At 53.2% G+C, this 16,257-nt stretch overlaps 1 protein-coding gene across 1 annotated transcript; it reads left to right on the top strand.

Moving 5' to 3' along the window:
- Positions 1 to 4,290: 4,290 nt before the first annotated feature.
- LOC119103601 (transient receptor potential cation channel subfamily A member 1 homolog) lies at positions 4,291 to 10,379 on the top strand. Its single transcript, XM_037227194.1, has 5 exons — positions 4,291 to 4,425; positions 5,326 to 5,526; positions 7,327 to 7,500; positions 7,796 to 8,041; positions 8,496 to 10,379. The coding sequence occupies exons 1-5, from the start codon at positions 4,342 to 4,344 to the stop codon at positions 8,661 to 8,663; spliced, it is 873 nt and encodes a 290-aa protein (XP_037083089.1). The 5' UTR covers positions 4,291 to 4,341; the 3' UTR covers positions 8,664 to 10,379.
- Positions 10,380 to 16,257: the final 5,878 nt, after the last annotated feature.

Here is a 16,257-nt window from a genome sequence, read left to right as displayed (position 1 = left end):
TGGCGCTTTGCAGCTTACGGTGATATATTTCCCGATGCGAGGAAATATCCGAAGTGAACTTCGCTCAGTAAGATTTGGGGAGAAGGCGGGATCCCAGTTTTGGCGTAGGTTGTTGACTTGCCCTCGTCCTGCGAGTTTTTTTCGTCTTTTTCCTACAAGGAGGGACGTCAGAGGCTACCCGTTATGGCCAGTGCAACCTCGAACTAGGCAAGCTAGAGACTCGCGGAAAACGGCGTTAAAAATATGTCGCCAGTGCATCAGGTAAGCGTGTCCGGACAATTATAAATGTTTTGTTTGGGAGGCGAAACCGAGTAACGGAGATCAAGGCAATGATTTATGGACCGCTGTTATGCTAAATACCAAGTATGCTGCGACGATGCGGAAGGCGGCGTTAAATAGCTCTCGGATTCCTCCAGGTGACAGGCACTAGTGGACATCAGCACATGAGAACTGCGGTATGTGATACCAGGTCAAAGGTCAAAGGCTTTTGTCGCACTGCCCTCTGCGGTTATTGGTTTTTATCGATGGCTAGGCCTTCTCATGCCGTGGAAAGCATGTATCTGACCGCTGGTCGCATCCACAACACATCGCTACAGTTCTGGCGTCGGTCGCTGTGGATATAATCGGTTAGGGCAAACGTGTGGTGGCGGTGAAGAAGGGTAGGAGAGGTGTAGCTTCAGTTTTCACTGGCGAATTCAATGTCAGCATCAAAGTGCTATTTCTAGACTCGTGTTTGGCCCATCAACCGGTGTATTTCAGGCAGATGTTAACAGAAGAGCACAAAAGTGGGTAAACGCATGCAGGCCAATGGAGACTATCCAGATACATGTAAGAAGGTCATTCCGGCGTACATTCTTAGGGCTTATCTTAATGGCGTAGTCTTGATAGGGAGCAGGATCCGCTGCTTCAAATGCTCGTCAAGAATGAATTACAACTACTTACTTTGTCAATGTCACCAGATCCTTTCTCGAAAAATATATAAAAAAGAAACGAAATTGTGCCTCTCGTGGGTGTCATGCGTTATTGAAACCATGCTACAAAAATACCATGGCCCGCTCTTGTGAAAGCGATGAGGAGGCATTGCATGACAATGCGTCAGATATGCTGTCCCAGTTATGAACCGAAAGGTAAGATCCGTAATACAAACCTCAAAACTGAATTTTATGATTTACGTGAACCCCAAAACATTTGTTTTCACACTTGACGCATCGCACATCAGAAACGCGAACTCAGCACCGGCACACAAACACCTCGCGCTGCTCACGTCTGTCTGTCTTTCTATCTGCGTGCAGAAATACAGACATAAATTCAGAGTCAAGAGAGAGGTGAGTGAGTGAGTGAGTGAGTGATGAGTGAGTGAGTGAGTGAGTGAGTGAGTGAGAGTGAGTGAGTGAGTGAGTGAGAGTGAGAGTGAGTAGAGGAAGAGAGAGAAGAGAGAGAAGAGAGAAAGCGAGAGAAGAGAGGAAAGAGAGAGAAAGAGAGGAGAGAGAGAAGAGAAGAGAGAGAAGGAGAGAGAGAGAGAGAGAGAGAGAGGAGAGAGAGAGAGAGAGAGAGAGAGAGAGAGAGAGAGAGAGAGAGAGAGAGAGAGAGAGAGAGAGAGAGAGAGAGAGAGAGAGAGAGAGAGAGAGAGAGAGAGAGAGAGAGAGAGAGAGAGAGAGAGAGAGAGAGAGAGAGAGAGAGAGAGAGAGAGAGAGAGAGAGAGAGAGAGAGCACACACACACCACACCACACCACACGCACACGCAACACGCGCACACACACACACACACACACACACACACACACACACACACACACCACACACACACACACACACACACACACCACACACACACACACACACACACACACACACATACACACACACCAGGCAACGTATTCCATGACTCGTAAGAATGAGAGCAATGGGCAGACACATGAAAAATTGGCTAAATGTGAATGCTCATACCAAACTCATGCTTGAGGACTGTGACGTGCGAGCGCTGTGCTGGTTGCAGTGAGCCCGATTGTAGACTACAAAACACTGCACGTTTGCTGCAGCGGTGGCATTTCTTTCAGAGTGGCCAAGCGCCAGCTTTACAGCTTTCTGTAGATCGAGGCTGGTCCATCGCGTGGCTTTCGTGCAGCGATTGCCACGTAACGCCACTGCGTTGTCATTTCAGCCGTCATGCAAGCTGAAGGTACCCGGACTGGTTTGTAACCTATATGTGGGGCCATACTTGATGTTGCACTCTGTTGGTCTTGTGGACTGCTGGGGACTGCCGCTGGGTTACACATTATCCATGCACTGGTCATACTTCATCCCTTCACTGAGCTGGATCTACAAAGCTGTATGTCACACGCTTAGAAACTTATTTTCCCTGGCCGCAGCGCAGTGGTCTCTCCGCCTTCCGTTGAACATGGAGTCGTGGAAGCTGATGGGTGTGGTAACGCCTGAACCCGACCCGTATGGCTGCCATGAGGCTTCACATGCCAGACTTTGAATGGACTCTCAGACCCTTTTCAGGAATCCCCAAGTTCTTGAGGTGTTGTTTGAAGCTTTTTAATTCCTTAACTTATAATTTTGGGGGGGTGTATTGCAGTACCATGTGGCAATCAATGTGCCTTTACAATGGCATTGCACTCACCAAGCCTTGCCGTATGGCTGTGGAAGATGATGGACATTGCTGTTTTTTGTCAAAAAAGCTCACTGCTTCTTCTGGAACGTCGGCAGTTTTTCTAAACAGCTGACGTTTCTGCGAGCCTTGTTCCGTTGCGCTCATTTATTGTTTATCATTAAAGATTATCACTGCATCACTCACCCACACGCACCTCGGCTAAAGCCCACCCACATCAACGCCAATCATCGCCGTTTTTTATAAATGGAAACACGCTGAGCACCCACCCCGCACGGTTTTTTAAGAGAGATTATCTCTATTATCCCTCTCCCAACATCACCGTGTCTCGGATATCACATGTATTGTGGTCCACCGCGTGACAGGATGTCTCCAACATTGAGACATGAGGCGCTCGCCTGTCCCCGAGATGTGGCCAGGTGATCTGTCGGCTAAGGTAACCGATGGTGAAAGCCACCGACGCGGGCGCACCTCGTATCCTCCCGCTATCCTGGAGGCCGCACCTCGTGTCCCTCCCGCTATCCTGGAGGCAGTGGGCGCACCTCGTGTCCTCCCGCTGTCCTGGAGGCAGCGGGCGCACCTCGTGTCCTCCCGCTATCCTGGAGACCGCACCTCGCACCTCCCGCTAACCCGGGGGCAGCGGGCGCACCTCGTATCCCCCCGCTATCCTGGAGGCCGCACCTCGTGTCCTCCCGCTATCCTGGAGGCAGCGGGCGCACCTCGTGTCCTCCCGCTGTCCTGGAGGCAGCGGGCGCACCTCGTGTCCTCCCGCTATCCTGGAGACCGCACCTCGTAACCTCCCGCTAACCCGGGGGCAGCGGGCGCACCTCGTATCCTCCCGCTATCCTGGAGGCCGCACCTCGTATCCTCCCGCCATCCTGGGAAGCTATCCCGCTATCCTGGGAGCCAGCTTAACTCCTCACCGTCCGCACTGACTCATAGTCCTAACGGTGCCTCGTCTTTGTCCGGTACACCGTCTCCTCTCCTTCTCGGACTCAAGAACGAATTCAAAGTCTCACCAGCATCCCTTCTCATGCTCCCAACTATTTCTACTTATCTCGCGAGGTCATGACTATTCTTGGCTTCGGATCCGGATTCGTCTTGCTTTGACTTGTCAGTCCTGATCCGAAGCTGACTCACCACTCGTCTTGTGCCAGGTACTAATACTTTCGACCCGGACTCGTCACATCCTGACTTCCATGACGCCGCCCCGCTGAGCTCTTACCCGCCTCACCGAAACTCACACGACTCCGATCCATCTCATTTGTCTGACGAGTCCGACACTGACTCGTTCCACGTGAGCCCGTGTGAGTGCGCTGAACTGTGGTTTGTGCATCCCCGCCTCGTCCATCTCTGCATCATTCGAGCCGGGCTCCCCAGACCTGATTCTGGCCCGGTCTTTATCGTGTCGGATCCTGAATCGTTCTGTGCCGTCTCTTCACACCTCGACCCGCCCGACCCTGACTCGTCCAACTCGCACCCGACCTCAGACTCGCTCGACTCTGACTTCTGTGGACCTAAAATTTATCTGATCTGGCTCGTTCAGCCTTGTCTCGTCTGATCCTGGCCTGACTTTGGCACTGCTGACAGGCTCGCTGGCACTTCTGACAGGCTCGCTGGCACTGCTGACAGGCTCGCTGGCACTGCTGACAGGCTCGCATGACACTGCTGACAGGCTCGCTGGCACTGCTGACAGGCTCGCTGGCACTACTTTGGCTGGAACAACATGCTGGAGTGGACTTGCTACGTCTGCGCGCTGCTGTTGGTTTGGGACTTCGACCAGTGCTCCCGGGCCACCGGCATCCGACTGGTAGGCACTAGAGTGACCGAGTTTGTGTGAGGAGCAGGAGCAGGGTCAGAGCGGTCGCCGCCGACGAGGGGCAGGAGCTGGGTCAGAGCGTTCGGCGCCGACGAGGGGCAGGAGCAGGTTCGAAGCGGTTGCCGCAGATGAGGGGCAGCAGCTGGGTCAGAGCGGTCGGAGCCGACGACGGGCAGGAGCAGTACTCTGGTAGAGAAAGTTAAAAATAATGATCTTCATTCCGTGATTGGGCCGTTGTCACCATTAAGAGTTTAGACCGTGTCTGATGGTTTGAATTTTGTCTGTCTAAAATGCTGCGATAAAATGGTTTCCTGAAAAATTAATGGTCGAAATACAGGCGCTTCATAAATTTTGGGGTACTTTAAGCCATGGATTCAACTTTGAAATTTTGACCAGCCTGGGCCCGAACCTCAATTTCATCATGTGAACTGGTGAGGCCTTTACCTCGCCAGACAGCGTAAACGCCCACCCGATCGTTGAATTTACGTCCCGAGTAGAAATAATGCTGACACCCAAACATATTTTCATGAAACTGGATAACCTGTTTGCCGAATAGCGTACAACGAGTGGAGAAGGTAAACTGGCGCACGAGGGGAAAGCGACCTCGTTTATATGACACTTAAAGCCTTTACTTCTCTCCAAAAAGTGTCTTTCATTAAGAGCGGACGGCTTCCATCCCTCCCCACTCTTCAGGTCGCCGCGCTTGCGTCTGCAGTAAAGGTTCCCCCCGAAATAAAGTTTCTTGAGCTTAATCCCCACTTTTTGAAATGTTTCTTGAGTATCTCACAGCTTGTTCCTGATACTCGTTTTTGGCTCTGTGAGTGTCTGTGCGTGTGCACTGCATGCAGTAACCTGGCACGCGCCCATGCTTCTGTGTGATCTTGGCTGCAGGTTTGGCAGTGGAAGGTCGGAGCTGTTGCGGTGTTCCTCGCCTGGATGAACTTGCTGCTCTTCATCCGCAAGTTCCCCGTGTTTGGCATCTACGTCGTCATGTTCACCGACGTTCTCTCGACGTTCACCAAGTTCTTCCTCGTCTTCTTCTTATTCATCACGGCATTTGCCATAACCTTCTTCGTTCTTTTGCAGAATCAGGTGAGAAGTTGCTTAGGTGCATTGCCCAAGCTTGTCGCACTTTTGTGACGCTTACTCTCACGTCGCATACCCTAGTGAAATGACCGTGGGGAACACCAGTGCCGCTGTCTTCATGCGCCGACTGTATGTTGCCGGTGATATCAAGAGCTACGGAATTAGTGTGGGCGGTCAGTATGTCGCATGGAACAAATCCAAGGGGAAAAAATCGAACGAGAAAAAATTTGGTATGTCGGTGGGGATAAAATTTGATTCAGTTAGCACATTCGTAGAACAAATAGGTAATGGGAACAAAGACAACAATCAAATTGGAAAGAGTTCAACGACGAAAGTTCGACAGGGATGACAGTCGAATTGAAGACGAAAAGTTAAAAGACACATGGTTGACAAGCATAAAAGCTGAAAGGGATAGAAGCCAAAATAAGGAACAGTCAAAAAAGTCAGCACTGCCAGAAGCCGATAATTTATATTTCTGACAAACCGACATAAATAGAAGCCAATCGAAAACTGTCAAGGGTAATAGGATCATAAGAACGTCGGCCGACTCGCAAACCTTCCTTTGAATGCGCTGCCGCATTTGATCCTCGGAAAATAATTTTGCGGTCGATAGGTGGCCAGTTAATAAATGTAGCAGTCCTCATTCAAACCTCTTCCCAAACCCGTATAAACAACCTGCAGTTGTATCCAAAGAGACCATGGTTGTGTCTTTACAGCAGGCAGCTTCCATGTGCACTCCTAACTGCTCATCGATTATGACTTCTGTACTTAATTTTTATAGCAGCACAGTGTTTTGCTACTCTAAAGCGGCCCATCCTTGCCACCACATTGTGAAGCACGAAAAGAGACGACCGCTTTCCTTTCTGACGAAAGAGGCTGGAGGCAAAGCTGTGTATGCAGCTGGAGTTGCATTATGAACTGGGTGGTGGGCTCATGGAGTAAAAGGAGCAAACTATTCTTAGCACGTATTTTGAGCCAAAGTCATCCATGCAAGCCAGTTTCCTGTTTTGTTTTTTTTAAAGCCGAAGCACCCTTTTACCCCGTGGTCATAATCGTCACCTGAGTAGCTGACCTTGGTTTCCGTCTGCGCCCAATATACTTTGTCATGAGAATGTCAATTACAGACGCCTTCATTAGCGCGGCCCATACCCGTTATGGCCACTCATGCCTCAGGACACTCCTTGGCCCTGGCGGCATTAACGGCCTTCATAACGAGGGGATCACCTGCATGCGGTCCCAGCCTTATCTCTGTTGCCAGGCGTTAGATCCTGGTGATTCTCCTGTTTTCCCTATTTGCACACTTGTTGTTATTCCACTTCACTTTTGGTCACTTGAATTCTTCTCCAATTTGACTTTTAGTATCTGCTGACATCTATCCCTTTGTTCTTTTTCTCAATTTTTTTCGGTTCGAATTTTATTCCTGTCGGCCGTAACCGTTTTGAATTTGTCTCTTTCGATTTTTTGTTCCTGGTTTTTTCCGTGTCGACTTTTATCTCTGTTGATTCCTATCCGTTTCGACTTTCCTTCGACTTTTTCGAATTCGTCTTCAATCACTGTCGTCTTTTTATGGCTGTCGACTTCTGACAACTGTGATGAAGTGGGGACTTCGCCAACGTTTTATCGACTTATAGTAGGGCAAGTTGCTTATGATCGTATTGAGAAATTAATTTTGAGTGCCTTGTATGAACTTCGTAACACATTGTTGTAAGGTCTCATTAATCTTACGTCATCACCATTGTCCGTACGATAACGAGCGAGAACCTGACGAGTAGCGGAATGCACGCTTACTGCGTTGCTTCCTTCCAGGTGGCATTTTCAACGGTGGGGAAGTCCTTACTAAAGACTTCCGTGATGATGATTGGAGAGATGGATTATGGGTCTATCTTCGACGGCGAGGAAAGCGTGCACTTTCCTGGTGTCACCTACACTTTATTCGTCGCGTTCTTAATCCTGATGTCCATCATCATCATGAACTTGTTGGTGAGTGAAGTGGTCGGTATATATTGTTGATACCATAAGGTCACATCTGGTCGGAAATCGCCATGAACGCCTTTTGCCAAGTAGATATTATTTACATTGGAAAAGTGCCAGGAAATCAGCGCACACTGCAGTGACTGTAACATCGTGCGCGCATTGTCTCATAAAGCTACTGACATATCGGATTCTTGTGAATGGACTACATTTCCACCAACAATGATCTTACTGGGCCAGCACATCTCGGCGACACCATCATCAGTGATCTGCAACCGCTAGCGACCATACGACTCTCCCCTAGGTGGGTCTAGCTGTGGACGACATCAAGTCTGTGCAGGACCAGGCCTCGCTGAAGCGGCTGGCGATGACGGTGCAGCTGGTGCTGGACGTGGAGTCGATCGTGCCCGACTTTATCCTGCGCAAGCTGACCATGCGCAACATGACGGTGTATCCCAACCAACGTAGAAAAAACTTCATCGCCAAGCTGTGGCGCGGCGACTTCGCCATGAAAGAGGTGGCCGAGAAGCTGATCCAGGACGCGGAAAAGGTGCGTGTTAACCATCAGCCGAACGGTCGTTATTGATTTGTCCTTTGCGGTGATGCTGTCCGCAAACAGAATAGCTGACCTGGGGCGGTGCCGCTCCTGCCATCACGGACATTTCTGTGAGGGCTTCCGTTCCTCCGACGTCCTGACAGGCTGGCAGGCCGCGTTTTAGCGATCATTTGATCCATAGCATTTTAGCGATCATAGCATTCGTCCGTTTCTGCTGACTCTCCCTAGCCCATTCCTGCTCGCTGGGGACCATGCGGAGCATAGCTATGTCCCTGGTGTGGTCCCCGGTGATCCATGGCATGCGCTCCATTAACGCTAAACTCCCGGGCGGACCCGGATGACGCCTCGCACCCCGTGGCCTGCCCTCTTGCGCCCATATGACGTATCGTGACGCCGGTGCCCCGCTGGCTGTCGCCTGACGTGGGTCGCCCCGCGGGGGTGCCGCCAGGTGGGCGCCGACCAGGCGCAGGAGACGACCATCGCCCAGCTGCGCGGCGTCAAGCAGGAGGTGCGGCTGATGGCGACGCAGCTGCAGACGGTGCGCGCCATGACGGAGGCGCTCATCAGGAAGAGCGGCATCGATTGGGAAGCCGAGGACCAGTACCATTTCGACTGAGCGGGCCCCACGTCGGCTGGGGCCACACGCCATGCGTGCAGGTGCCCGACGCTGGTGGGAACCGGCTGAGCCGTGTCTCCGACCGACTATTTTACTGCCGCGATGATTAATTGGTAGCTTTGTGAGACTGCGTTGAAGGCGAATATTTTGCATAGCACAAGCCATGTTTGTTCAATCTCTTTTAACTATGGGTTTACCTCAGTGTACATGGGGGAATTTTACAACATTGCGCACACGAGGTCCGATTGAAACCATGAGCCGTATGTGCGAAGCATTTGTTTGCGAAGCATTGTTATTGGATTGTTAAGATGAATGGGACGTCGATAGGGTGATGTTGGATTGTAACCGCTGCACATGTTACAGAGTTTGGTTCGAACTTCCGCCAGACAACGGTAGATGAGGCACGCAGTAGCCATTGGCTGGCGTTAGTTCGGCCGTTCACCTGTTGCTTTTGCTCGTGGTGATGGTGAAGCGAGACGCCAAATGTTCTTGAACTGAACTTGCCGCAGCCAATGCCCAAGATTAGAACGCTTTTGTCTCACGTTTTGATGGAAATTTAGTTGACAATTATGAAAGGGAATGTTCCGCGTTTCAAGATACTGGGGCAAGCGGCATATCTGATGAAATAAGCTCACCTATAACTATTGGTATATTTTAAGCGGAAAAGGCCGCTCTAGATAACACAATTTCTCTGTTTGGTAAATGAGCTAGTCATTGCGTCATTGTTTGATTACGCCATGGAACGTTTAATTTCCCGAGAGGTCGCACGCGGCGGTCCTGGATTTGTGCTGAACCGAATGGCGTTGGGTGTTCGTCTGTACGTACGTGTATAATACTTCCTTTAAAGGGAGTGTTCCACATTTGTGCGGCGTTTGAACTGAGATAGCCATCTTGCAGATCAGCTCATGCAGTTTACAGCCCTGCCCTTCTAAAGGCCTTAAACCTCTAGCTTCTGACCTAAATGCCCGCGAAGATGTGCGGGCTTTTTTGGAGTTTTTTCAAGATCACCCAGGCATCCATGACGCTATAATTACGTCATTGAAGTTCCACTTCACTGGTCATGCGGCAATTAAAGCCAATAAAAATCAAGTTGTCGAGTCGTTCATGTTGTCATTCGTGAACACGATTTGCAGATATGTTGACCCTGAATTGGCTCATAATCGATGTTGTGCAAGGCACGACGACGTAATCAAACATTGACGTATTGAGGATCATACTGACTAAACAGAGAAACCGTGTCGTCTAGGGCAGTCTTTTCCACTCAAAAGTGTACCAATGCTTATGTGAGCTTATTTAATGATGTCTTCAAATGCAGAACATTCCCTTTTAAGCAGGAGAAGTGTGACAACCGCATGCTAGTGTCTTCGTGGCCAATGTAAAGCGTGCCCGCTAGATCGTATTGTTTCGCATGGAACTGTGATTGTCCCCCAGTGACACACGCAGCCAGTCGCCGGGCGTTCAGCGGTAATGTCAGTGACGACGCGTGCTGTGCCTCAAGTATCAGCGAGTTGTGCAAAAACAGCAAAAAAAACAAAAACGGGTTGCCTTGCAGTGTGCCACATTTGTACGCGTACAAACCACCTTGTTTCATTGTAAAGCTACAAGTTTTATTAAGCGATATCGCCAAGTGAACCGGACTATCCTGGTTCTGTCATGTGTGCCATGTACACGTGCACATACGGATCTCGTCTGTTTGACATTGCAGATGTGCTGTGCTGGCGCTCCTTTCGCATAAATAGTACGTGGATGACAGGTGGTTTTGGCATTGCAGGCGTGCTGTGCTGGCGCTCCTGTTGCATAAATAGTGCTTGGATGACGACTGGTTTAAGCTCGCGCTCTCCTTCGTATTTGTAGAGAATAAGTCTTCCAACGCGCATTATTTTGCTTTGCGAACGTAGTTGTAAATAAGCATTTAATGTACAGGGTACGCCTTGATTTATCGGGTAATTATTGCATAGCGAACATGAACTGTCTCTTAAGCTGCGTCCAACTCATGACGATTCCCGTCTTGCGATATCCAAAGCTATCGAGCATTTAAACTTTCATAGTGGTTACGTTTGCGTTCTTCCACAACCCTCTCGCAGATGTGAGCCAAAATGGTGCACCAAACAATGCGTTTTAGATACAAGAATCAGCATATTTAACCAGGGGCGCCTTGGAAGAGAAGAGAGGCTAGCTAGCTAGGCCTCCGAAGAGTGTTCGACGAGGCTCGAAGAGGTGCCAGGAGCATTCCGGAGCCGACGATAAAGGGTCCGATTGGAAGGCATGAGGGCCCGAAGAGCTGGTTGAAGGCCACATGAAGGATCGCGGTCCGTAGGTCCGTGACCTGTTATATCTGTCAGAAGGCCTCTCGCACCGATTGAGAACCTCCTGAGACGATATGAGCCTCTTTGTCAGGCAGGCAACACCAGCATCGAACAGCTGGCGCCGTATCGGTCTGGACCCTGGTGGCCCATTTCCCTGACAGAAGCGAGGGCTGGACCCGCAAGTTGCATTGTCCCGGCCCCGTTAACAATGAGGGGTCCCTGTGTCGATCAGAGGCTCAAAATGCCTTACAGGACGTTATGTGTCGGCAAGTGGCCCCGGGTCGGTCACGATCTTTATTTGAAGAGGCCCGAGGAAGGGCCGAAGGGCCCGTTTGGACCAAAGATCAGTGAACTGATTGGAAGACTGAGGGGCCGAAGGCCCGAAGAACTGGCCGCGGTCACACTGGGCACGGCCCTGCCCGTAGAGTCTGACCTCCTGACCTCTAGAGTCCGATGAAGATGAGAGGTGAGATTTTAGGCATCATAAACGGAAAGGAAGATTAATGATGATAGTCACCTTTTGCTGAATGGGTTTTTCAAGTGAGTCCCAGATGCTCAGCCTGCGACGTGTCAGCTGTAACTGGTTTGGAAAGTCGCTGTTTCAGTGCAAAAAGGCATGGAGAACCAGGCCATCCGGTCAAAACCAAAGCCAGGTCATCCGGGAATCCATGACGTCATAATAACATAATTAAAGAAACGCGTCAATGTAAATAGCTACCCTGAAGATCATTCGTTGCGGTTCACAGCCCTGCTCTTCTCAATGCATGCAACCCCCTAGTTTCTGAGCTACACGTCCGTGGAGATGTGCAGACTATTCCGGGGGGGGGGGGGACTATCTCCAGGTCACCCGAGCATCCATGACGTCATAATAAAACCATTCAAATCCTGTCATTCCATTGGTCACATGGTGATCAAGGCTAAGAAAAATGTAATCGTAGACTCGCTCATATCTGGCATCCGTGAGTAAGACTTCCAGATACAACGGCCGCCAATTGGCTCTCCATCAATATTGTACAAGGTGTGATGACGCAACCAAACGGAGGCTCCTTGGGGAAGCATTTCACTAAATAAAGAAATTGTGCTGTCTAGAGCAGTACTTTCCACTTGAAGGAATACCATTAGCTATAAGTGAGCTTATTTCATCATGGCTGTTTGCTTCAATATCTCTAAATGTGGACAGTTACCTTTCAGATATAACATAAAGTCCACGCGTTTTTATATACTCGTAGGCCAAGCGTCACGTGCGAAACATCCAGTGGCATGCGTTAACCTGCTGACAGGCGACTGCATATGCGAAATCAAAGCAGCTGAACATGTTCAGGTATCCGAGGATCAGGCCTGTAACAGCGCGATAGGTGCGCTCGGGAACGCGTCTTCCGGAGGGAGGCAATAATCCCGGTCATTGCACTGTGGCGTGAGCCAGATCGCCAGCACTGCTCTGTTGTATTGTTCGTCAATCACATTCTCTATTGAGCCCTGCTGTGTGACAATTTCCGAGGAATGCGTGTACCGTGTGGTCAATCTCACTACCCCATGAACTTTCCGAGTGTTGCCAAATCTTACACTTAAGCGGCAAGCAAGGCTCCGGCTTTGCCCAAACCTGCCATTCAGACCCTGTCTCAGCCTGCGATACCTTACCGCGACATCAGCCACAATCCTTGAAACGTCAACTGCTATCACGACGTGTTCGTAGTAGATCACAGCTATACAAGCGCCGGAATCAACGGCGCAGCCGCACACCAACAACGCGGCGTCGTCCACGCGCTATCGGAGCTTGATGTGGTGGGGACCCGCGCTCAACACGCGGCGGCAGCTGGACGCTACCGGAACTCAGACGAGTAGGTCCAGACGGTCGACCTCTGCGGACGCCACCAGACGCTGCGGTTGCCACGCAACGCGGCGCACGCCGCAGCGTCCTCGTCGACCGAGTCGCCGTCTCCGTCGAGGCCTGGCCGGCAGCCGGTGACGTCCGTCACCGGCGAGCCATTGAGCACCTGGAGCGAGGGCTGCGAGGCGCACAGGATCGCCTGCCACTTGATGTTACGCGTCAGCGGGTTCTTGTAGAGCGAGACACGACGCAGCTCCAGCCGGCCGCTGAGCCGTGTCAGCTCCATCGGCTCGCTCAGCTTGTTGTTGGCCAGATACAGCGCACGCAGCTGCGGTGGCCACAGCGTGGGTAGCCGCCGCAGCCGGTTGCCCTCAACGTGCAGCGCGCGCAGGCTGGCCAGCGACGGCAGCGTTTCATTCGGCAGCGCCTGCAATTGGTTGCGGTCAGCGACGAGCAGCTGCAGCGCCGCGCAGGGTGCCAGGCAGTCGAGCATCTTGATCTGATTGTCCTGCAGGAAGAGCTGCTTCAGGGCACGCAGGGCTGGCAGCTGTAGCGGACCCAACCGGACGAGACCGTTGCTGGCCAGATTGAGCACCTGCAAGGCGGGGAAGCAGGCGGCGCCGGCCGGCAGCGGAGGCTCAGCGACGTCACGCATCCGGCGCACCGCATTGTTCACCAGGTTGAGCACGCGCAACTGGCGCAGCTGCTGCAGGCCGGACAGCAGACTGAGCTCGTTGTCCTCCAGGCTGAGGCTGACCACCTGCTGTAGGCAGTCAGCTGGCAGGTCGATGTGGCGTATGCCGCAGGCGGGCAGGTCGAGCTGCGTCAGCGCGCGCAGAGCCGGCGCCGCCAGCGTCTCCTGCAGCCGGTCGAGCGTAAGGAGGCCGCTCAGCATGCTGACGGCATCGGCACGCTCCTCGCAGCTCACGCAGCTGCCGTCCAGCATCTGCAGCGGGGCGCACTTGTACACGACAAAGCGGCGGTAGTGCGGCTCAGCGCACACGGCGTTGTCCGAGGCGTCGAGCGCCTGCAGACGGCCGCAGGCAGCCAGCGGCACCAGGGCCGCCAGCCTCTCCAGCCGACAGGAGGTCACGTAGAGCTCCGTCAGCGACGCCAACTGCTCGAGACCGCACAGGGACACCACCGGGTTGTCCGAGACGTCGAGTAACTCCAACAGCGGCAGGCTGACCGGCGCCAGACTATCCAGACTGTCTATGCCGTTGTGCCGCACGCTGAGCGAGCGCAGCTTCAACGAGGAGGTGGCCAGACCACGGAAGTCGGAGAGCTCGTTGAAGTCGGCGGAGAGGTACTCGAGATGAGGGAACCCCTCCAGGCCCTGCAGCGAGCACAAATGGTTGTCATTCAACGATAGCTTCTGCAGGAACGGGATTTCTTGGATGCATTTGAGACTATGAAGCATCTGGCCGTTCAGACACACAGCCGTGAGCTTGCGCGGGTCAAGCTTACCGCCAGTCATGGTCTTCGGCACGGGCTGCGACAGCATGAGGTCGCCGATTTCCATGGGGCACTCCAGCCTTCTGAATGTCGGCGCAGTGTTCCCGGGGTATGAGAGAGTTTGTCCCTGCAGCTCTTGCAAGCCCGGAAGAAGCTGTGCGGCCAGGACACCCTGACGATCCTCACAGATTCTCCACGGGTTAAAACCGATGTTGAGGCTCTTCAGTTGCGGGCACGCCACTGTCAGACGGCGCAGCGTTTCCGGCAGATTCGACAAGCGATTCCACGAAATGTTCAGTGAATGGAGCTTGACCAGCTTGGGCATGTCTTTTACACTGGCGATGCAGTTGAATTGCAGGTCGACGGCCTTCAGGCTTACCATGTGTGTCAAGAACTCCACCGTCTTCAGCTCGTTGAAAGAAAGGTCGAGCTCGGCAATGCGGCCGGCGTACTCGCAGCTTTTCACGGTTACTATGTCCCTGCCGGCCTCGCATACGCGATCTCCCTTTGGTTCGCTGGGCCTCAGGACCTCACGGGGCGCCCCGGCCATTTCCCGGGCGGGCAGCTCTACGTCCGGCAAACACACCGAGTTCAGCAGATCGTCGTCCAGGGACGCACTGGACAGGCAGGCCATGGGACGGTCGTTGCACGCGTCGCCGATGGTGTACAGCAGGATGAGCTTGGGCGCGAGGATGAGGCGGCGGTTCACTAACTCTTCCGAGCTAGGGTGCAAGAACGACGGCACCTTGGCCGGTACTGTTTTCTCCTGCGGTAGCGCAAGCACTCGTACCAGGATAGCCTCACGAAAACATCCGAAGTATTCCCGCAGGCTGGCCAGCGGCTTAGACGTGATGGACTCCTCGGGGATGTCCAAATCGGTACTGACGGCTACCTTAGTCGTGATGTCTCCCTTGCACACTTCGAGGATCCAGTCGATGTCTTTACCCTTCTCGGCGGTGATGAAGCGGTCCATCACCCTCGCGAGACAGTCGGAAACGCTCCACTGCACCATCACATTCTCCAAGAAGTGGTTGTTCACCTTGTACATGGCCAGGAGGTGCACGTTCTTGGCGGCCGGAAGGGAAATGCCCTCACGGCCCAGGTATCGGTTTAGCGCCGAGACGCGGCCACCGGCGGCGCCCTCGCCCACGTGCAGCTCCTCGCAGCGGATGTTGCCAGCGGTGCGATACTCGAGCTCAAGCAGCGCCTGCACCAGCCGCTGCCGCTTGGTCAGCATCTGCAGGCGCTCGCTGTTGTGCACCGCCTGACCCCGCACCACGCTCGTCACGCACTCCATGCGTCGGCGGATAGCCTGTCGAAAGGCGTCCAGCGTCTCGGCCGAGGCCGGCGGGTCGGCGCCGTCGTCGGCGGCCGGCGCGCGCGCCGCTGCCTCCACCAACTGGCACTTTGCCTGCAGCAGCCGCAGCCGTCGCGCCATGGCTGCCAGGAAAACGTCCCAGTCCTGCCAGAGATGACCCACCTGCTGACAACAGCGAGCCTCTACGTGCCGGCAGAGGGCGCGGTAGTAGACAAGGCGCGTAGTTAGGTGCCGGCTCGACGCCAGCCGCTCATGCTCACTGATGGTCATCCCGTCCAGCTGCTGCAGGCGCGGCAGCAATTGCACGCAGAAGAGCCGGAAGTTGCAAAGTCGCGTACATGGCGCCGGCCGGTACATGCCATCCTGCAGATGCAGTACACTGAGCCGGGGCAGCTGAGTAAGCGCAGGGATATCCGTCAGCGGCAGCGGGTTGCCGCTGAGGTTGAGCCACTCGACGCAGTCGCCCCAATCGACTGACGCGAACCGGACGATGTTGTTCTGCGCCAGGTTCAGCTGACGCAGAGCCGACAGGTGATGCAGCCCAGCCACCTCGGTGATGCAATTGTTGTCCAGCCAGAGGGTGGTGATACAGACGCACCGGCTCAGCCCGTCGATCACCTGGATTTGGTTGGAGTAGAGGTACAGCTTCTCCAGCTTCTCGGCGTTGTCGAGGTGGCTGATTTGGCG

This window comes from Pollicipes pollicipes, unplaced genomic scaffold (genome assembly GCF_011947565.3).
Source record: "Pollicipes pollicipes isolate AB1234 unplaced genomic scaffold, Ppol_2.1 Scaffold_5724;HRSCAF=6776_pilon_pilon_pilon, whole genome shotgun sequence".
Classification (NCBI taxonomy): Eukaryota; Metazoa; Arthropoda; class Thecostraca; order Pollicipedomorpha; family Pollicipedidae; genus Pollicipes; species Pollicipes pollicipes.
The sequence above is the reverse complement of the archived record's forward strand: the minus strand, read 5'-3'. Positions and strand labels throughout refer to the sequence as shown.

Coding starts and splice junctions, on each gene's coding strand:
- LOC119103601 (XM_037227194.1), top strand. CDS start 4,342: ATGCTGGAGTGGACTTGCTACGTCTGCGCGCTGCTGTTGGTTTGGGAC. Junction 4,426..5,325: donor GGGCCACCGGCATCCGACTG/GTAGGCACTAGA, acceptor TCTTGGCTGCAG/GTTTGGCAGTGGAAGGTCGG. Junction 8,042..8,495: donor TGATCCAGGACGCGGAAAAG/GTGCGTGTTAAC, acceptor GGGTGCCGCCAG/GTGGGCGCCGACCAGGCGCA.